The sequence below is a fragment of the Adiantum capillus-veneris genome, chromosome 11 (genome assembly GCF_014529385.1).
Source record: "Adiantum capillus-veneris isolate H3 chromosome 11, ASM1452938v2, whole genome shotgun sequence".
Classification (NCBI taxonomy): Eukaryota; Viridiplantae; Streptophyta; class Polypodiopsida; order Polypodiales; family Pteridaceae; genus Adiantum; species Adiantum capillus-veneris.
This window is the reverse complement of record NC_140941.1, coordinates 47,195,800-47,217,467: the sequence shown is the minus strand read 5'-3', so window position 1 is coordinate 47,217,467 and position 21,668 is coordinate 47,195,800. Positions and strand designations below refer to the sequence as shown.

The 21,668-nt window shown below is 48.1% G+C and overlaps 1 protein-coding gene across 1 annotated transcript in view; it reads left to right on the top strand.

Moving 5' to 3' along the window:
* Window positions 1-219: 219 nt before the first annotated feature.
* The window catches only part of LOC147447196 (protein ORANGE, chloroplastic-like), a 70,981-nt gene continuing 49,532 nt past the window's right edge, over window positions 220-21,668 (top strand). The window contains exons 1-6 of the mRNA XM_086523078.1: window positions 220-637; window positions 2,487-2,625; window positions 3,008-3,118; window positions 3,314-3,400; window positions 3,467-3,543; window positions 3,654-3,781. Of these exons, the coding sequence (XP_086379204.1) occupies window positions 414-637; window positions 2,487-2,625; window positions 3,008-3,118; window positions 3,314-3,400; window positions 3,467-3,543; window positions 3,654-3,781 (766 nt within the window). The 5' untranslated portion in view covers window positions 220-413. The remainder of the gene's footprint in view (window positions 638-2,486; window positions 2,626-3,007; window positions 3,119-3,313; window positions 3,401-3,466; window positions 3,544-3,653; window positions 3,782-21,668) is intronic.

Here is a 21,668-nt window from a genome sequence, read left to right as displayed (position 1 = left end):
TTTAAAATTACTAGTATGGCCGGCGGCTCCGTCGCCTCACTCTCTTTTTCTCACTCTGAGCCTTGGGCTGTAGAGCACACCACCGGAGCTGGCCAGAGCAAGGAGAATATGCCATGTGTCATGGGGAGGGAGCCAGAATAAAGATAGTATAGATATAGATCAGCATATGGTAAGTAAAGATAACATTGTGCGCTTTGGGAATCCTTTCGTTAGCATATTAGCATATGGGCTAAGGCCACACGACAAAATTAGTGTTGGTTATGTGAATGATCCGAATGAGGAACGGGATGAAGCAGCCATGCAACTCTCTTCTGCAAGACCCTAGCGTGGACGCAGTCGCAGAAACTTGAAGCCTCAGCAGCGAAAGCTAAGTAGTCTTATCTCTTGAAGCTTACAAGGAACAGGAGCTCGGAATGGCGCTCCGCAACTCGACCACAGACACTCCTTCACTGGCAGCCTCTGGGTTTGGAAAACTCTTCAGCATGTGCAGAGCTAGAAAAGAGTTACAGGTTCAGCTCTGGGGCCACATTATGCATCCAAGAAGGTTCTGCAGCTCATCATTTCCTTTATCGACTAGGAGACGCAAGCTTTCAGCTCCGTCTTCAAGCCTCCATGATGGCAACTCTGACAATGGAAGGTACTTTTTTGGAGTTCTATGTATAAATTTCCAGCACCATTTGGTGTATGTTAAAAATTTAGAAACTCAAATGTAAGCTTGTTCTACGGCACATGTGTGTGTGTGTGTGTGTGTGTGTGTGTGTGTCTTTGAGTGCGTGTAAATGGATCTACAGAGATTTTTATCAACAGACCTGACATGTAAGCAATAGTTTGTTTCTAGGTATAAGGCGCTCGGTGGCATGAACTGCAGATAATGATGATATATATGATATATGTATGTATGTTTCTGTACAGATGTTTCATGTGTGCATGTTCAATTGGGTAATGCGCATATAATATTTCTCTCTCATACATGACATACATTTAACAGTTTTAGATGTAGTTTTCCTTGGACATCAGGGCGGTACACTGGGCATATCTCAACAAAAAGATGACTCAAGTCTACAAAACACAATCATACATACAGATTATGGAGACTTGTGGGGTCCTTCATAGGTTGTCAAAGTGATCTTTTTGTGTATTGGCAGCTTCCAAGCTGCTATATCTGCCTTCCTTCGTGAATCAATCTGCATGTCCCTATTGCTACTGATAGGCATCCTTGCTGTCATTTAAGAGTTGGATAGCTGTGCAAGTGAACAAAGGTACGAGAGGAAGGTATCACTAGAAATTTAAGTGAAAAGTACGCACGAATAGAATAGAGAGGTTAAGAAGTATTCACGTTAAGCCACTGAAGTTTCAGTAAAAGGTGCAACGTAATCTATGTTTTGAATTGTTGAAGCGAGGGAGGTTTGAAACTCGTGAAAAAATTGGTGAATAATTGAGACACTAGAAAAGACGTGAAGTAAAGGAGAGGAGACAATGCGGAGGTGTTGACATGCCAGGAAAAAGAGAAGAATGCACTTAAAGTTGAGAATTTGAGAAAGGACTTGAGTAATATATGGTTTAGGTATTGGAGCTTCTTCTTTTGAGCACGCCCAACCTTAATATCACCTTGCAAGAACTTTGTAAGCCCTTGGAACTGCCCTTTTGAAGATTGCCCATCACTCTGTCCAATTATGTTTTAGAAAGGTTGATGCCCTTGGTTTACTTCGAAAGGAACAATTCATATATGTTTCATAGTAGATGGCATGGAGAGGAAACCTAGGGCTTTTTCTTGCCACGAATTCATTAGTAGCTATGACAACTAAACAAGTAAGGACTCAACAAGTAAGGTTCAATCTCGAATGATTCTTTGCAACTTTTTGGGTGATTCGCAAGGTTTAACATTGTTATTGTTAAGGTTGGGTCTGGTACTTGTACTCTTGGGTTTGAGCCGTACTTTCGGATCAGTACATAATTGTACGTACCATACGTACCTTTGATCTTTTCCTCATATTTCTTGTAAGTAAGATATCCATTGTCATGACTTGCTTATGATCATTTGACCACAAATATAAGATTCCACAATGACCTTAATGTTGAAAGAGGGATAGAAAGACACAAGAACAAGATTAAATGAAAGAGGAAACACTCCATGCTCATTTCCCCGCACTCACACATTGTGACGCACACTCTAGTTCATGATAAAATGTACGTAATTCAGCGATGATATGGTGTTTGCTGAAGGAAAAATATGTTTGGTTTGGATTGAGGATTGAGTGGCTGGGAATATAGTCTATGTTTCCTTTGGTCCTTTTAGTTCTATTTTATCAATGTTACTTAACATAGAAAGATCTAGTCGTACTTTATGTACTCCTTTTGAGAGAGTACTATATTGCGTATCGTACCGTACCGTATTGTACGTATCGTATGCATGGACCTACCTTGGTTATGTTTACTCTTTCCGTTGATCTTCAATAAAATTTTCTGACATTTGTACTATCAAGCAGGTCCAAAAGTGTTGACACTGAGGCATTTTGCATAATTGAGGGCCCGGAAACTGTGAGCGATTTTGCTCGATTGCAGTTGCAAGAAATACAAGACAATATAAGGAGTCGCAGGAATGCCATCTTTCTTCTTCTGGAAGAGGTATATCTTCTTTGCAAGACTTTTATTTTTCAGATCAGAATGCTTCAATACAGGAGCTGTGTTGGAACATTTTGTCAACTCTTTTGTTTGTTTTTCTAGTCATCAAAGGCAAATTCACAATTTATACTTGTTTTACTTTTTGCCTTTTTTTGTGTTTTACAATCTGACTGTACGGCCTGAAATAAGCATTTTTATGTTTGTGCTTGCCTCTTCATGATAAACTTGTTGAAATTCCTTGTTTCTTTCATGAATTTTTTGTAAATGTTGTGAATTTTTACTTCTTCTGTCCCTTCTTACAACTTGTAAGTTTCTGACCGTTTTGGATTTATTTCTGACAGTTCTCATTCATTTGTTTACCCATGCGTGTTTGACTCATTTTTAGGTTCGCAGGCTGCGTATCCAACAGAAGCTTAAAAGCATAGAGCAAAGTCCTGATGAAGATGAAAGCGAGATGCCCGAGTTCAAGTCGTTTATCCCGTTTCTCCCTCCTTTGGTACGGCTGCTCAGTCATTGCTATTAAGTGATGTGTGGCTATGCGCATCGGTGTATGACATGTTTAAGCCAAGTTTTTGCAGCGCTTTTCAAAATTTCACGTGATACTGTCGTCGTCTTTTGCAATCGGGTCAAGCCTAATTCTTGTAAGAAGTTTTGAACTCATGCCTTAATTATGTTTCTGTTGTGGGCACAGACATCAAAAACGTTGAGACAATATTATGCAACTTGTTTGATGCTAATGGCGGGGATTATTATGTTTGGTGGGCTCGTGGCTCCGATGGTAAGGTTTGCAGACTCTTTATTCTTCTCACATTCTGGCTAACATCAGTTACTAAGACAGTTGCAGCTTGAAGTCAAGTTAGGTCCAGGTGGAACCTCTTACAAAGACTTTATTCAGATTGCTCACCTCCCTTCACAATTGAGGTACTTTTTTCAAACAAATTGAGGAAACAATCCATTAACTGTACACAGCACTGTTATGTTCAAATTTGGGAGTTTTAAGGTGTTATATGTCTATGTCAAGCCTTGTGCAGTGAGGTGGATCCAATTGTTGCTTCATTTTCTGGTGGTGCGGTGGGAGTTATATCCTCTCTGATTGTTGTTGAAATAAACAATGTAAAACAGCAAGAGGGTAAAACATGCAAGTACTGTCATAGTACAGGTATGCTATCAGCACTTGACCATGTTCAGCGGTTACTTTTTTTTTTTGGTTGTTTACTACAACAATTTACATATCCTATGAAACATTTAGCCTTTTTTAATCCCAAAAAAGACAAATATACCTCTATTGTGTAAATCTTAAAAGTTTATAAACTGTTGTAACAATTTGCCTTCCCCCCCTGCTTAAAAGCAACTAAAGTTCTGTTGTGTAAATTGCACGACTTGCTACTTTTTACCAACAAGCAAACATTCTTCAACAACCAGTGACCAATGCAGTTGGCAGATTCACTGAGTGTGCATACACATGATTATAGTCAGTGAAAAGAACAAACTTCCAATGATATTTTTCTTGGATGCGGACATTAGGTGGGTGCATCGAATCCTTCTATCTATTTGTTGGTGAAGCATTTACAATGTGGGGGTAGAGATCGCCACCCCCCAATACCAGATCGTAAAATATTTTTCAAGGGCACATTCCCGGACACTTAATTGAAGCCTGCCAAAACTAGTGTGGAATAATTTGCAAACACACCATTCATGACCAAATACTAGAAATCAGAGGGAGAACACCTTTCCTTCAAGACATGAGGGAGGCTAGGCCAGCCAGGAGAAGCTTTGGTGTCTTTAATAACTGTAGTTTATGCATCAAAATGAGCCACCTTAGCAGCAGGACATATAGCATCCATGCATCTTGGTTGCCACATCAGCACTTTCCCTACAATGCTGTGATGTCACCTGCTCGTACAGTCTGCGATTTGTGGCGCAATTTGCATGGCGTTTTACGGAGAGAAGAGTTCTATTATGGGTGCTGGGTCTGGTCATGGTTGTGTGTGTACGGGCTTGTTGCCACATCATCAACTTGTGACCTAACCCCCTCTTAAAAATTTAATCGACATTGTTAACAGTTGTTGCCCCATGCACACATGCAAACAAATTCAATCGTTAGACACATAATCTCCAACGAAGTAGAGAATGCTACAATCAATCATTTTTGAACAGACACTCACAACCGGAGGTCACAGGACAGAGAGTGATCACATGGCTTCATAGTTTGATGAGCACACATACCTTGCTCAACCATCTCTATACGGTGCATCTCTCCTCTCAGTGTTGAGCGCTGAGCGCTGAGGATGGTGTTGCAGCTCGCTAAGAAAAGAGATTTGCAACATCGTAAGAGCAATCCCAAGAGACCTCACAATTGTATCTGACGAGTTTGTACTACGTGTTAAAGTGAGAGTGATTCAAGTGAATGTAGCAAAGGGGGAAGTATGGGATGTGATTTTTTCTTCTATGTTGATTTTTGATCACCTCTCATGGTTTCTCTCTTACTCAATTTAACCCCTTGGAAAAAGGAGTGGCCAAAGTAATGATAACTTTGGCCCAATTTAAATGTGAAACATGCATTACACTGAAAATTCTCTCTAGAGAGTAAAAAGGCACTCTTAGACTCTCATTTCAGGCTCTCTTGGTCCTTTTGAAAGCCTTCTCTCTCATTGCTATGCATGCACACACGCTATGCACACACGCTTCTGCCATCACTTGCTACACTTAGGACGTTCTCGCCAACACAGTTGAGCATCAAATTCTGTGCGTCTTCATGGAGCATTATATTTTTCAAAAGATAGACTTGTAATCAGGCTACAATCAGTAGATATGGATCAAACTGAAAGATGTTCCTAAAACACGTTTCCATCCACGCTACGGTCACTGTGAGTTTTTAGTCTTACTTTTTGGGTTTGACTAATGCTTCTGCTACCATTCAGCAGATGAATGATTTGTTCAGACTGTTTGTCGGAAACTTCGTCGTTGTATATCTTCATGATATCTTGATTTACGGCTATAGTCTATCCGAGCACACTGCGCATATATGCACTGTTCTTAATGAAGTGAGAACTGAGAAGCTTTATGCTAAAGTCTTAAAGTACAAATTTTTCAAGAAAAAGCTTCTTTATCTGGGTCATATTATTACTCGCGATAAAATTCGCGCTGATCCTGATAAGCTTGACATAGTGGGACAATGGTCCATTTTGAAGAATCTGCGCCTAGTGCAGTCTTTTTTAGGCTTTACTCGATTCTTTTTTTTTTTCCGAAAAAAAGATCCTTCTATTAGTTAATGAAAACTGCCCATAGGGCTACATCCACCTCTGCAGGAGAGGGCTACAACAAGCATGATGGGGAGACTCTCCCAATGAAAAAACAGCATATATACAATGAGGTTAAATCAAGAGATGGGAGGAGGGAAAAGCCACACAGGTGGACAGTAGTGCCATCTGAGCACCCCTTGGACAATGGTGTAGAAAGGCCCAAGGCGCTAGAGTCGAAGGAAAGCCTCGCGGCGCTCCCGCATGCGGTCAGAGCTGTCCTGTAGTCCCTCAAGCTGTCCTCTGAGAGTATGGATCAGCTCTAGCCAAAAGTCACGAACAGTCTCTGCTGATGGCACAGGGCGAGCCTCTAAGATGCGGAAACAATTAGCCCGCGAGATGAACCAGAGAGCTAGGCCACTGATGAGCTCCCAACACTCCTCTCTCTCACTGCACCACTCGTGTGGAGTAAGATCTGTAGCAAGCTGGAGTGTAGGTCCCCCCCCCCCCCCTGCATCACTATCATCCTGCTGGTGGAAGATAGCTCAAACTGAAGTGCCGGGCCGGTGAGGGTGGACCAAGCCGCTGCCCCCCAAGTGTACTATCGAGCCGTGGAGAGGGCAGGCATCAGTCGAAGAACTCGTAGCCACACCTGCTGGGCCGAAGGACAGTCCCAAAGACAGTGACGCTAACTCTCCAGCAACTGGTCACAGGCTGCACATGCGGCCGAGAGACCACTATGCACAAGCCAGCTCCCTACTGCTGTGGCTCTGTGTGCAACCAGCCACTGGAACAAAGTGACGCGCCTCGGCTGTCTGGAGTCCCACAGCCTCTGCCAAAAAGCTGCAAAGAACTCGACTGTGAGGCCCTCCTCTTGCCAATGACGTGCTGTAGCGGGGCGGGCCTCTCTGTGTGCTGCAAGTATATGACGTCCAAGCCGAACAGTGTATTGAAAAAAGGGGACTCCTGGGCGGTCTGCAGAAGAGAAGGGGTCCCTCCATAGCCACTCACCAGGATCCCACTTTACTCGTGCCAGTGGACAGCACTCTCAAGCCCATAGCCTCCAGTGTCCTGTCTCAAGAGCTGCTGGGTCAGGGTCTATGACGCAAGTCCTCCCACAGGTGCCCACAACTCGGATCCTCTGGAAACAGCACTCTGCTACCTGCGGGGCCTCTACTGCAACTCGTTGTAATCGTCCCCCACCTTGAAGCTCGAAGAACAGGGCTAGGACAGTCTCTGAGCAAGCCTTGACTGAAATGAGAACCTCCAGTCGTGTGAAGGCTCCCATCCACCGGGGTGCTACTGGCTCGAGAGGCGTGAGCCACTTAGCTGGAACTGACTTTGAGATGTCCTGACACATGCTCTGCACCCCTCTCATGCCCTGTAGCTGGACAGCCTGCACCTCCTCTGACAAACCTGTGAACTCTAGCAAGTCACCTAGAGAGCGCGCTGGACTTGTTGCCATGGGACCCCAAGAAACATGAGGCCGACTCCCAACCAAGTGGCCTCTCTGAGTGCTAACCATGGGGTTCCAGACGAGGGGCTGCCGTAGGCGCTCCTCCGTGCATGTCGGCTGTCTCTGCTCTAGGCCACGCCGTAAGAGCTCCCAAGATCGAAGCAAACTCACAGCGAATGGGTCCTCCAGTCTCCTGCTCAAACCAACTCGGCGCAACTCTGTAAAGATCCATCTGGTCGAAGGTTGCCAAGGGCCTCCTGACTGAGGCACCCTGGCATGAAGCCTCTGCAGCAAGAACTCCTTCCAGGGCTCCTCGCCTGGAAGAAGTCCTCTGACGACGAACTTCCCAAGAAGGGCTCTGCTCTGCTGTGCTGGATCAATGATCCCAAGCCCTCCCTGAGAACAGGGAAGTGTGATGACCGACCAAGCCACCTTGGCTTGGGCAATCTGAGTGTCGCGACCTGACCAAAGGAAGTTCCTGATCAGTCTCTCTACCTGGCTGATACAAGAACTCTAGAAGATCCAGCAAGAAGTGATGTACCACATAGTCGCCAACAACACCTGGTTGGCAACTACTATACTAGCCAACGAAAGTCGTGCTGAGCTCCAATGTAACAGCTTTCTCCTGATGGACAGGAGAAGAGGAGCAATCTGCTGCTCGGGGGACAAGTCTAAACCAACCTGACAACCCAAGTACCGAAGTGCAGTCCCTGGATGAATCCACCTGAAACCCTCTCCTGGCATCCAATATGGCACAGGAGCACTGCCAACTGAGAAAGCCACTGTCTTTCTCCAGTTGATCAGTGCGCCCGATGCACAACAGAAGGTCTCCAAAGCCTGCTCACATCTGTGTAAATTGGCCTCCTGGCCCTCTAAGTACAAGGGTGAGTCTCCAAGCTGCTAACTCGACTCCATGCACAGTAGCATGGCTGCCTCCGATCGTGTCAGAAGGGTCCTCCAACATGTTGAAGTCCCCTCCTACACACCAATGGTCAACCTGTGGCAAAGACTCAACAATGTGTGACCAAAACTCTGCACGAGCACTCGCCACATTGGGCGCATAGATGTTTAGGAAGCCCACAAGGCCACCCTGAACTTGCATAGTAATCCACTGAGCCCTGCCTGGCACAATAATCCCTCTGCCCACAATGGCCTGCTGTAATGAGTCCGCAATAGTCATACATACCCCACCCTGGATGCCTCCAGGTCCAAAAGCAGCTGACCAAAAGGTATCATAACGTCCACGCAAAATCTGACCACATCGTCGAATGCGGCTCTCAGACAAATGGTGCTCCTGAAGCATAAGGAGATCAATCTCTCCTCCCACTAGGCAACGCTGAAGCTCCTGACGCAATCGGCCCTGCTGTCGCTGAAACTGGGGCCCACCTAGTCCCTGCACATTCCACGAGACGATCCTCATGGGGAGCAAGAGAGAACAGATGCTGCCGCAGCAGCAAGACGGGCTATCTTCGAGGCTGGCTTGGATGGGGAGTAATCCGCATCCGAGCGTCCTCTAGATAGGCGAGACTGCAGTGAGTGCCTGGCCCAAGCCCAAGCAGAGCGAGCCGTGCGTAAAGCAACCTCCTCTGTCCAGGGGTCCTCATGAATGTATACATAGCAAGGCAAACACTGCGTATCAGCAAAAAAGTACACCACAATGTGCCTACATCCTGCTGAGTCTGGGGGTGTCACCGCAAACTTGGCCAATGGCCACAAAGTCTGCAGCAAATCTGTAACTCCAAGTTCTCCCATGTGGTGAGAGAACTCGAGAACCTGTGTATGCAACCATCCCACCACTGAGTCGAGGGACCACTCTGTCTCGGTCCTACCACAGAGGGGGAAGGAGAAACCAACTGCTGAGTCCAAGGCCTCTGTCCCCCTAGCGGCGAGGAACAAAGCGTGGACCCTGAAGCAGGCTGCCTCGTGGTTTGCTGCGGAATCGCCGAGAAAGCGAGTGAACCCATAATCGAAGAAATCCCAGCGGCGTCGGAGATCAATGCTCGTCAGACCACGAGGGATAGCTGCAAGGGAAGATGTCTGAATCTGTAGAGGGGGCCGCAAGAAGGGCTGACCCTCTCTCGCTAGGCGACTCGTGGCAAAGGCGCTGCCAAGAGATCTCCTAGCCGCCAGCGAGGGACCAGTCTCCTGAGTCGACTGTGGTACTGAAGCAGGAGGAGGGGGAGAAAGAGTTGGGGGGGGCGGAGGAGAAGAGAAGCGGGGTGGGGTGACAGAGACAGGGAGGCGAGGTGGGGAGTGGGCGGGAGCAGAGGGTGGGGGAGGGGATGAGGAGGAGGAGGGGAAATTTGAAGGTGGGGCGGCTGGCGAGGGTGAAGCGGAGGTGGAGGCTGGCGTAGGGGGCTCCTCCTGCTCAAGAGGACCAAAGCGGTTCCTCGTGGGAACCCACTGTTGCTGAGTAGGCACATGAGGGCCACTCTGAGTGCCAGGGTGTCGCTGTGGCCCCTGGCGTCGACGGCCACGGGCCTGCTGCCACCCCTCCTCCGCTGGAGCCCCAGGCTCGGAGGGTGGCTCTGAATCTGTGCGCTGTGCCGCTGGCTGTGGCTGCGGCCCAGCCTTGGCAGGCTGGGGCTGAGGCTGAGGTGCAGGTCGTGGCCTCGTCCGTGGACAGGCCTTCGCTAGGTGGCCCATCTGTCTACAAATGAAGCACTGGTTCGGGAGACCCGAGTACTCCACACTCTGTCTAAACCAACCCCCACTCACCCGAGGCAGAAGGATGACCTTCGGGAGCGTGTGGGTATCTCTGACCAAAACTCGAACTGAAGGGATGCCAGCCGCCTTGGCAGCTACTGATGCTGTCGTACGAGGTGTCTCCAGGACAGTCCCGATGGCGGAGCCAATCTTGGAGAGAAGTGGAAGGTACTCCCTCCGTAAACCCGGAAAGCAGACTGAGATGGGGATGTCTGCCTCCTCTACTAGCACATCCGAAGTCGGGTCAAAACCATGTCGCCACTGTCGAAAGTGGGCGCGTGATGCTCGGATGGCCAGTGGACTCATAGCTATGACCTTGGAGGCCATCTCGAAAGTCTCGAACTCAATCTGGTAGTACCCCGTCCGAGAATCTGGACATCCAAGATCTTGCCCACCTCTGCGAGAAGGCGGGCCTGGAGAAGGTCTCGCAGCTCTCCTCTGCTAGGACGGGTGCCGAGAACCTTGCAGATGACAGAAGTCGCCTGCAAGCGTTCTACCTCTGCGGCATGGCTCGCTTGCTCTGTCGGCGAGAGAGCAAGTCGAATGGTGGGCTCAGCGGGGTCGGGCGAGGGGGCTTCAGGCGAGTCCCTCCGTGGCGGAGCTGGAGCCTCCATCTGTGTCTACTGCTGAGTCGAAGAAGCGGGCAGTGAAGAAAATCTGCAACCGAGTACACCGAGCACTTGTCTGAAGAAGAAGGTTGCAGAGCCAGGTGCAGAAGATCTTCGAGAGCGATGAGGACGGGGGGGGGGGGGGGATGGGGGGACGGATAAAGCGGTGAGCGAGAGTTCAAAAGGCTGCGCGGGGGGGGGGGGGAGGGAGAAACGGTCAGGGAATAGGGGGCAGCGGATGGGCTTGGGGGTAGCTAGGGGGGAGGGCGGCGGGTAGCAGAGGGCAAGGGTGGCGGGTTGGGATGGGCGAGGGAGGCAGCGCGAGGGCGAGGGGGGCAGCGAGAGGGAAAGGGAGGCAGCGCGAGGGCGAGGGGGCAGCGCATGGGCTGGAGGCAACGCGAGGGCGAGAGAGGGGGGGGGGGGGGGGGTGAGGGGCAGTGATGGCGCAACAAGGGGGGGGGGAGCGTACAGCAGCAGCGAGCCGAGAGCTTTACTCGATTCTTACTCGATTCTTTCGTAAATACTAAGCCAAAATTGCTGCTTTGCTTATGCAACCTTGAAGGGAGAGGGATGAAAGGACCAAAGAGTAAGGAACCTCACCATAAAGATAACTCTCCTATTGTCTGAATGAGCATCTAGATGAGAGCTACAAGACACTGAAGCACTTGGTGACTATTGCAATATTGCATGTTGTGGATCCTAGCAAGCCATTTATTGTTGAGACGGATGCTAGTGAGTATGTGGTTGGTGCAACGCTTTATCAGAATGGATGTTATTGTGTTTATAAGCAAGAAGGAGCTTTATGTCGTGGTTCACGCTTCGAAGAAGTGGCGGCATTATCTATATGGAAGGACTAATCATCACTCTTTGCACTGTGTCCGTGATTAGGGTGATTTTAGAGTCTTGAAGGCTAGATGGGTTGAACTTATGCAAAAGTTTGATTTTGAGATACATTACAGGAAAGGATCCAGAATCGAGTTGCTGATGCACTCAGTTGAATTCTTGAAGTTTGTATGGATTTGAACCTAAATCCCTTGTTGCTATTGGCTTAGAGAAAGTCAAAGATTGTCAAGCTCGTGATTTCTTGTATAATATGCAAGAAATGTTGGAATTGGCTAAGGATAGTGTAAGGACAACTTGTGATGGAGTTACTTCTTATGCTAATCAAAACAAGTCTCCAAGGACTTTAGATATGAGACAATGGGTCTATCTGTAATATTTTAAGCTACGACTACAGATAAATGAAAATGATATTTGTGCACACAGAATGAATTTATTGGTACGAATTATGAACGGGTAAATTTTCCGGTGCAATGCGCCATTGGGAAATTTATCCGTGTCTGGGTAGGATGATAAGTAGAAGAGTAGCCGAATGCAGTGTAGAACAAGCACATGAATAAAATGGTGTCCCCAATTTGCTCAGAAAAGCTATAATTTAATAGTTTTGTGGTGGCCGCTCGAGAAAGTGGCCAGCCGGACATAGCGGAAATACGACCGGGCGGGAGCCGATAGACTGTTTCGGGAAAGACATGAAATTGGGCGAGTTACTTACGCTCGAGATTGGCCAGAACTTAGCCCATTCTCTCTCCTCACGATTTTCTTACTTTGGAGTCCGTGAAGGCCGTACAGAGGCTGTAAAGCGGTGGCATAGGTAGAGTGCCTTCATGGGAGCCTTTGTGCGTCCCTACGGGGAATAGTCTCACTCAGACAAGCGCAGTACCGGTAGCCGGCTGCCCACGAAAATGTGAGAACTCTGACGCGTTCATGAAGCAGATTTTAGCCAAGGAGAATTCATATGGGCATCCCCTACGCGAGCAGATATCAGGAGAAGCTTCTCCCGCACTGAAAATCCCAATACGAAGCAGACATAGCCGTTCTCGGCTATAGCCACAGGCCTATGAAACCATGCATCTTTATTGCATGAGAAAAGTATTTGGGACACGAAAAATGAATTCTGTTTCAGGTTCACGTGATTGTAACAATTTAGAAATTAATAAGAATCTCCTTCAAGGGGGGGGACCAACCCATCTTTTGGTACCTAGTGCTGCGTCGATTTTCTATATCTTTTTTCCCAATTTTATGTCCTGCAAAATTCCACTTGAAATAGTAAATTAGTTTTAAAGTTTAAAGTACACGCTTCCTTTTCTATGACAGTGGTATCAAAGCAAGGTCCTCTCGTTTCCTTTCTTAAGGAGAGACGGTCCTTGGTAGAAAAAATACCTGTCATGGCAAGACAAGCAGAAGAGCTTGAGCGGTTCAGGCAACATATGACAGAATTGCAAGCTGATCTTTTTCTTTTTCCCAGAAAAAGATCCTTCATTAGTTAACAAACCTGCCCAATGGGCTACAAACTGCCCCTGTAAACAGAGGGCTACATTAGCAAATGGGGAGACTCTCCCAACGAAAAAACAAGGTATATACAATGGCTAAATCTAGAGATAGGTGGGGGGAGAGCCACACTGGTGGTCGGTGTTGCCATCGGGGATGCCCTGAACCATGGTGAAGAATGGTCTTGGCTGCCACAATCTCAAAAAAGCCTCCCGGTGCTCATGCATGCGGTTAGAGCTACCTTGGAGCTGCTCAAACTGGCCCGTGAGTGTGGACCAGCTCTAGCCAAAAGTCGCGAACAGTGTCCGCGGGAGGGACAAGGCGCGCCTTAAAAATGCGAAAGCAGCGGGCTTGCCAAATGAATCAAAGTGTCAGGCCGTAGATGAGCTCTCAACCCCTCTCTCTTCCCCTCCTCCACTCCTGAGGGATGATTTTTGTGGCTAGCTGTAGAGTACATTTGCCATTGTGTATCACAATCATCCTGTTGACTGAAGCCATCTCGAAGCGCAATGATGGGCCCGAAAGGGTGGACCATGTAGCAACACCCCAAGTATACTGACGAACAGAGGATAGCGCAGGCATCAGTCGCAGGACCCGAAGCCACACCCGTTGTGCCATGGGGAAATCCCACAGACAATGTCGCTGTGTCTCAAGTGGATGGCCACAAGCTCCGCATGCTGCCGAGAGGCCACTGTGCACCACATGCTACCCGGAACGCGGAACGGGAACGACGATGAGACCCCCCCTACGAACGGGGGGAATGGCGAGGGGTCCGGAACGGGTACGGCGTGGAACGGGAGGCATAAAAACACCCAAATAATGCAATTTTAAGCTCTGTGTGATTGAATAATAGTAGTGTCAGAGTCCTTTGACTCTAATACTCACAAAAAACTTGATTTAAAGACCATTCAACCTTACTATGGCCAACGTGTGTCGTATAGACTTGAGAGCTCAAGAGGGGGGAGGGACGCAGAGAGAGAGAGAGAGAGAGAGAGAGAGAGAGAGAGAGAGAGAGAGAGAGAGAGAGAGCGCTTAAAAGTTGAGAGAGAGGGAGATTCGAGAGAGCTTGAGGGAGAGGGGGAGAGGGAGAGAGCCTTGTCGACTCTAGAGTCTAGAGTCTAAACTAACTAGGCTAGAGCTTGAGAGTCAAGACTCGAGACTTGAGAGGGTAGAGCTTGAGCTTTGGCCCTTGAAAGCTTGTGTGCATTGTGAAGGTAAGGGGTGGGGGGAAGGGCATTTAATAAGGGAGAGCCTGACAAGATAAAGCACATAAATCCATAGTAACAAGCGATGCCCTTTTTCGGGCTTCTCGTTGCCACTTTTCCGTCCCCACTGCCGTCCCGCCCTCTTTTTTACACTAAAAATCCATTTGAGCCCCGTCTCCCGTCCCCGAATGCGTCCCTTGTGACTATGCATAAATCTGAAAATCTGCCATTTCCAGCCGTTCCGGGCCCAAATGCCTGTCTGGAACGTCTGGGCGTTCCGGACCATGAAAACGCTCCGGACCGCCATTCCGGCGTTCCCAGCCCACAGGGGGTGTTCCCCGGTAACTACAGTGCACCAACCAATTCCCAATTGCAGGCCCTCTGTGTGTCACCAGCCACTGGAACAAGATAACTCTCCCCGACTGTCCCACAACCGCTTCCAAAAGTCTGCTAGAAACTCCACCGTGAGGCCCTCCTCCTGCCAGTGGGTCGCTACAGCAAGTTGAGCCTCTCTCCGAGCTGTCAATATGTAATGCCCCAGCTGTGTATTGAAAAAAAGGGGTCCTAGGGTGGTCAACTGGCGCAAAGGGTCTTGCAAGAACCACTCTCCTAGGTCCCATTGTAGCTGTGTCAGGGCTGGCTCTCCCATGCGCAAAGCCGCCAATGTCGTGTCTAGAGCAGTAGGGTCGGGGTCGATGACACAGGTCCTCCCACTGATGCCCACCACTCGAATCCTCTAGAAGCAACACCTAACCACCTCGGGTGCCTCGGTAGGGACGCTGAGGAGACGACCCTCTCTCTGTACCTCAAAGAACAAGCAAGAGCCTGAGTCTGAGCTGACCCTCACGCCTATCAGGACCTCCAGTCGCGTGAAGGCCCCCATCTAGTGAGGAGCTGACAGCTTTCTGGTAGTCATGGGGGGACTGATCGCCCCCTCTTCCACACACCAACGTTTTTGTCTCTCTCTCTCTCTCTCTCTCTCTCTCTCTCTCTCTCTCTCTCATGCTTCTGCACACGTGCACTCTCACATGGTATCAACAGCTAGCTTTCCATGGTCTTGAGACCTAGGCGCTTCATGAACAACAGGTTCTCCTCCCAAGGGCTGGATCATCCAGTTTTTCTGCAATAGCCAGGAGTCAATCAGCCAGCGATCTGTGCAAGAGGGGGTGGCGCCATCTTCTGGACAGCGTTTCTCGCGATGGAATGCTCTGCCACCTGCGTTTTTGCAATAACATATCATATCTGCTGTTTTACACCTAGCGCTACACTTTTGGGACCATTCAGTCGCCGCAATTGCCCTATCCTCCATCAGCGTTTTTGGTTGGCACCTGCATTTTTGGGGCTGACCTACATTTTCAGCAGCATGGAGGGAGCGCTGGGCTTCTCACCCACTGGACTTTGCCCCAACCCACCTCGCTTTGCATCTGGTGCGTTGCCGCCACAAAATCCTCTCTCTAAACTTCAGATTTCAGCCATCTACACCTGCTGTTTTCTTGTTTTCAGCCCACATGGGGTTGTGACATTGATTCCCCACCCTCCCTAGACCCTCTGCACCGCTCTGGACCATGCCGGGAGCGTACGAGTACGCTGAAATTCTCTGAACAGCAGCGTATTCATCACCTCGCAGTTGCGTTTTGGGTGGACAGCAGCCACATGGTTTGTGTTTTTTACAGAGGATGAGGTTACCTTCTGCCAGGACACCATCCGATGGTGGTCCGTGTGGTCTCTCAATGACTATTGCAGTACACGGTAGTTTCAACTTTCGACATTGGCTTGATCATTTACGGGCGTACGATCCTTGGGAGATCTATTCATTCCAGCCATCATTCGGCGGTTGCGCACTCCAGAGGGGGTGGTGACTTGTGGTTTGCTATGGATACACCTATGAACTCATCAGATATGGCCATGCTCATGGCATATGGGATTCTGACATTCCCAGAGAAGACACCACCATCTTTGGTGACGAAAACTTACCACTTGACCTCGACACGTCAGATCACTTGCTTACCAGGAGCATCTACATGGACTTAGGGAGAGGATCTTGGATCTTTTCTTGGCAGGTTTATTGCTTGGATCTATAGACTGGAGTGGGACTTCAGTGCTTTGGGCTCTCTTGGAGTGCTTACCCCGCGAGATGCGGAAGATCAGGCATCCCGCGACTACATCCGGAGTCACCCGGAGCTTTGCTTGGATGGTAGTGTAGTTCTACACTCTTGATCATTTGGATTGCTACCTTCAGAGTTGCTTACACTCACCCTCGGTAACCTTACAATAGACTTATCCCCCGGCCTGGGCAGTAGGTCACTCTCAGCTCATTCACATTGAGAGCCACACCGAGATGCGGTTTGGTGGCGTTGTTGGTGTGGATTTTGTTTTGGTTGACATCGGAGGATTGTAGGCAGGAGATACAGGCAAGACGACGTAGACAGATTGGTCTGGCCTTTTCTTATCTCAGAGGAGCTTCATAGCACAGACTGCTCAGTCTGGCGTCCCTTCTTCATACAGGATGATCACGGTGCAGATAGCTTGGTCTGACCACACCTCTTCTCAGAGGCCCTTCACAGCGCAAACTGTTGAGTCTGGCTTTCCCCTCATCTTGGATTACCGTCTGGCTGAATTCTGCAAATCCTGTATCTGCTGAATTCTGACTCTATGTCGGTGACGACGGCGATGACGACGATGCGACGATGACGCGCTCAAAACTGAAAACGCTGAAGCTAGGGCTGAATCTGTCACCGGGAATCTGCAAAACGTTGAGGTTGGTCTGCAATTGCAAAAAACGCTAGGTCTGTTGTTGTGGTTCTGCTAACGCCAGGGCTGATATGTAATCTGTTGCAAAAACGCTAGGGGATCTGCTATCGCCAGGCTGATCTGCAATGCTGAAAAAAGTTGGGGCTGATCTGCATTGGATGAAAAACACTGGCTGGTCCTTGTGGCTGAAAACGCTAGGTTGCCTGACGGGGGTCTTGCTGAGAAGGTGCAGTGTCACAAACACTGAGTCCCTGCTGCCTCTTCTGCCAGAGAGTGCTAGCGCTAGGTTTTCTTCAGTGTTGCCAAGAAACGCATTTCTTCACTCATGAAACGTACAAAACGTTTCAGAAACGTTTCTGTATGAGTTTGGACGTTTCCAAGGTAAAGTCAAGACTCATGTTACATGTAAACCTTGAAGCCTCTTGTTCTTTGTTTCGGTCATGAAATCCTCAATGTCATGAATGTAGCTTTTGTCTTGCTTCTAATGATGAAAGTTAGTCCCATTCTCCCTCTTTTTCATGTCTAATTGTAAGGTAATGCTTAAAACATAGGTCTCAGCTTATACCACTTAAACTTACGTACATTTCTTTAGTTTGCACGAAACTTCTGTTTTGGCGTTTCTTTCTCGGACGAAACCGTTTCGAAACTTCTGAAACTCGTTTCAAACGAAACGTTTCGAAACTCCGTGGCAACTATGGTTTTCTTATATATTGGCTTGGCTAAATTGCCCTACCCAATTTCCGAACAAAGTCACTTATTAATAATAAGTGAAAAATGGCTAAAATAGGGAAAATAGGTGTGTGCACTGTAAAAATGCTCCTGATGGGTTTTGATTGTAATCTGATGATCATGCTGTGTGCAACCAGAGGATATGCATCTACTCTAAGTGCCTGGACATGCACGGTCTGTGAACAAACTCACAAAAGTGCTAGAACACTTCCTAAGCTAACTGAACCGAACCCTAGACATGAAGTAGCTTGTCCACCTACACATAAGGTTAGATGTGCACGTGACATCCCCTCTTTTTTAAAGTGAGGTACTGGTACCGAATTGTATGGCATCGAGGGAGATCGCCAGCAGCGTCTGGAATCTTGGAAAGGACTCTTCGCCGGCCCACTCTGACGTGTGGGTCATGCGATACTTGAACTTCATAAAGGTGTGCAACGCTCGCTTCTTTGGGCCACACCGAAAGCGACACAGTCATCTGTGGCTCCTTCAATGCTTCAACTTCGTCTATAGTCATGCGTCTACCTTTTTCAAGAATCTCCGAGGATGAAAATTCCTGAAACCACTTCCAACACAAAAACATGAACATACCCATTCCATGTAAAGTGACTGGAAAAATTCTAGTCTTCTCTAAAGACTGTGCATGCAATGTAGATGAACATACGGAGTGCCAAACCGTTCATCAAACACACGCAAAAAATGGGGTCGAATCTTGACTGTTTGATCTAAATCAATCAACTGTGGCAAATCACAATGGAAATGCTGATTCTTGATGCTCAATCCTTCTTGTGCTCTTTCGGATACTATGTCATGCCAAGGAAGAGACATGGAATGTGAATTCCTTGGGTGCAAACATTTCATCTTTTCATGAGTAATCCACATACAGATAAAGTTCGCTTTGGCACCTGGATCTCTGACTTTACCCCACACTGTGCATAACTCACTGGCATTTGTACAAGGCCTGTCACCCACCATGTCTGGTACTAAACCTGCCGGCTTCTCTTCTTTCTTGTCCTCTTTATTATCGGAATCAGCTTGTCTTTTCCTTTGTGGACAATCTGTAGCAAAGTGACCAGGCTGTTCGCATATGAAGCATTTATTCTCAGCCATCAAGACCTTCTTTTGCTCGAGCGACTTACGCACAAAAGGCTTCCTTTTTCGTTTCTTTGCTTGCGCTCCAGAAGTCTTGACTGAATCCTTGCCTTTGTTTGCCTTTTCTGGCCCCTAGGACGCTTCAGGAGCCGCTTTTGCAAAAGGCTTCTTCGCTGAATTTTTCTTGGATTGGCCCCCTTTCACGTTGCCTTAAAATCCACTGTCTTCTCCTTTCAACAAGTCAATTCCAGTGTTAGCAACCTCCATAAGCTGGGTAAAGGTGGCCACTCTGTTCTTTGTGCAATAGTTTCTGAGCCCTTTAGGCAGCCCGCAACATTATTTCTCTATCTGCTCTATCAATGGCACGAACCTATAGAAACTTAGAAAGTTATTGAGAGCAATTACAGATTTTCCGATTGTACTCCTCTAAGCTCTTGCAAGTAGCGGCAGTGAGCTGGTTCCAATCCGTCATGGCATCGGCTTCAAATTTGTTTGACAGCCACGCAGATGCAAACATTTGCTTTACCCATGTGACGGGTGCCTGTCCTTGCATCAACAATGTCGTCCACCATGAACGCGCATTTCCTTTGAAAAAGGTGGCAGCTTTCCTGACCTTGTAGGCCTCTGTAAAATTCCCCCCTGCATGAGCTGTATCAAACTGCTGGAGGAAGGTAAGAGCCTTCGTCTTGTCCTCTAAACCATTGAAGGTATCAAACTTTACCGCTGCACCACCTTCTTTGTATGGCTTTGGCTTTTCCAATACTCCCAAATTGTCGTAAGGAAGTGTCTGCAACATGGACACTGTAATAGGGATCATCGACGCCCCTTGGCCATTGACATTTTGAGTCGTTGGTGCCATATCTGGCTGCTGTCCAGAAAAACCAGCCATGTCAAAATTGCCCCGTGGCACCCCAAACTGGCCCTGATTGCACTGAAACCCTTGGTGCATGCCAATACTAACCATACATGGGGTTTGGAATCATGATTTGCATACCCCAAAGACTATTCGTGGCATATATTGCTCGTTTCCAGGCGCATAACCAGCCATACTTTGGAACACAGATCCACCCCCGAAATACCCAGGATGTGCCGTGGGTGGTGGAAAAACCTGATGCATTACTTGGAAAATGGTTCCTTGTCCATTTAATGCAACATGTGGACTTTAAAAGGTGGCGGGCTGAATTGGCAACACCTGTGGAATTGGCGTCCTAACCACCTGTTCATGGACGGAAGGAACCTGTCTTGGAGCCCCAACAGACTCCGCAACGTGCGAGTGTTCCCTATCCTGCTGGGACGCATGAAGGACCTGGGCTTGAGCCTCAACGGAGTCTAATGGCTTTGTGAGTTGCCTTGTTTGCTGTGGCACTGGTGGTGCTTGCAAAAAATTTATCAACCTTGGGCTCTACACCAGTCGAGTGAAAATATTCACAGCGGCAACCAACTGAGTCCTAAATGCATCATCTTCAAGTTGCCCAGTCATATAGCCCTGCACTGGTGGAGCATTCACATCAACAAAAGGTACAGACTGGGATGGCCTAGAACTCTCGCCAACCTCAAACATCGTAGGTATTGCCTGCCTGTCCTGCGAAGAGGAACCCTCTTCCATAATGCCTTTCTCTTTGTCGGCCATAGTGTAATTCCGCGTTCTTGTACTCTGTCTTCACCAAAAACCAATCGAGGCTCACTTCTTGAAAAAAAGTGATTCTGTCACGGCAACGGAACCATGAAACCGGCCCATAGGGCGGTAGACTTTGGCTTTCACCCGAAACTTTACTTTAGACTTTAGGACACAGAGAAACTTTGCAAATAAACTTGCAACTGGAATTAACACTTCGAACACAAACGGCGTGGAAGCTAGAGCGCTCCAAGCAAACGCCGACAACCTGTTGGCCCCAAAGACTGGCGTCCCTTTCGGTATTTCTTTATTCTTAACAAAAAGGGAATAAAACCTGAGTTTTCCTTCAAGCTGTCCCACATAATCCGAGCTGAAAAAGACGTGTTCTGGCCGGATTTCGGCAGCTTAATTGTACTAGGAAACTTCACAGACAAAATCCCACGCAATGAATGACTTTCCCGGCGCATACGGACATTTTACAAAATCTGGCAAGAATCTGCAGCACGCTGAATTCTCTGATTTCTGCCCTGAAATTGCGTCAGATCACCTATTTAACGATTCCTTTGCTTCCCCGGACCTTTTGGGGGTATTCGGGGCCGAAACCCTAAATCTGCAAATTTACACAGCAGGCTGTAATTTCCTGTTTTGGGCTCCGTTTCGCGAACCGAACCCATCCGTAGCGAGCCCTCGTACTCCCGCACCTGTTGGGCAACCTTGGGCTACTTGCCCTCTAAATTGGACGAGATTTCTCGCGAGAAATCTCTCTGAATGACGTGTACCTGCAATGGGATTAGTAATTAGCTAATCCAGTACCTGGAAAAGAGGCACACAGATGAGTAGCCCTCGAGCGGGGCATCATGAATCTGTATTCAAAAGGGGAGAGAGGTGTGCGAGAGTGGAATCATTGCGCTACATAGTGCAAGGGAGAAGGAGCTTTCCATTAAGGCTTCATCACGTGCACCAACTACTCACACACACTCTGTAGGTCACAACGAGAGAGAGAGGCAGCCCCAAACCCCCCCAAATCGATTCTAGCGCCCAAAATTGGCTGAGGTGGCAGGATTTGACCTTCTGAAGCCTTTGGTGCTGCCAAGTGTCCACTGTGCCTCTTTTGAGTTAATTTCCTAGTACCCTAAGTGTGGCAAGGGGCCTAAATGACTTTGAACTGAGCCTAGACATACTTTTACTGCTCGGATTCTAGTGCCGGTTGGCCCGACCAACTGGTGGCGACAAGGCCTTCCTGTCTGCGAGTGAAACTCTCGGCCGTCGGCCATTTCACACTGGCCATACAATGTCCGGCCATTTGCAACTTCAAAAAGA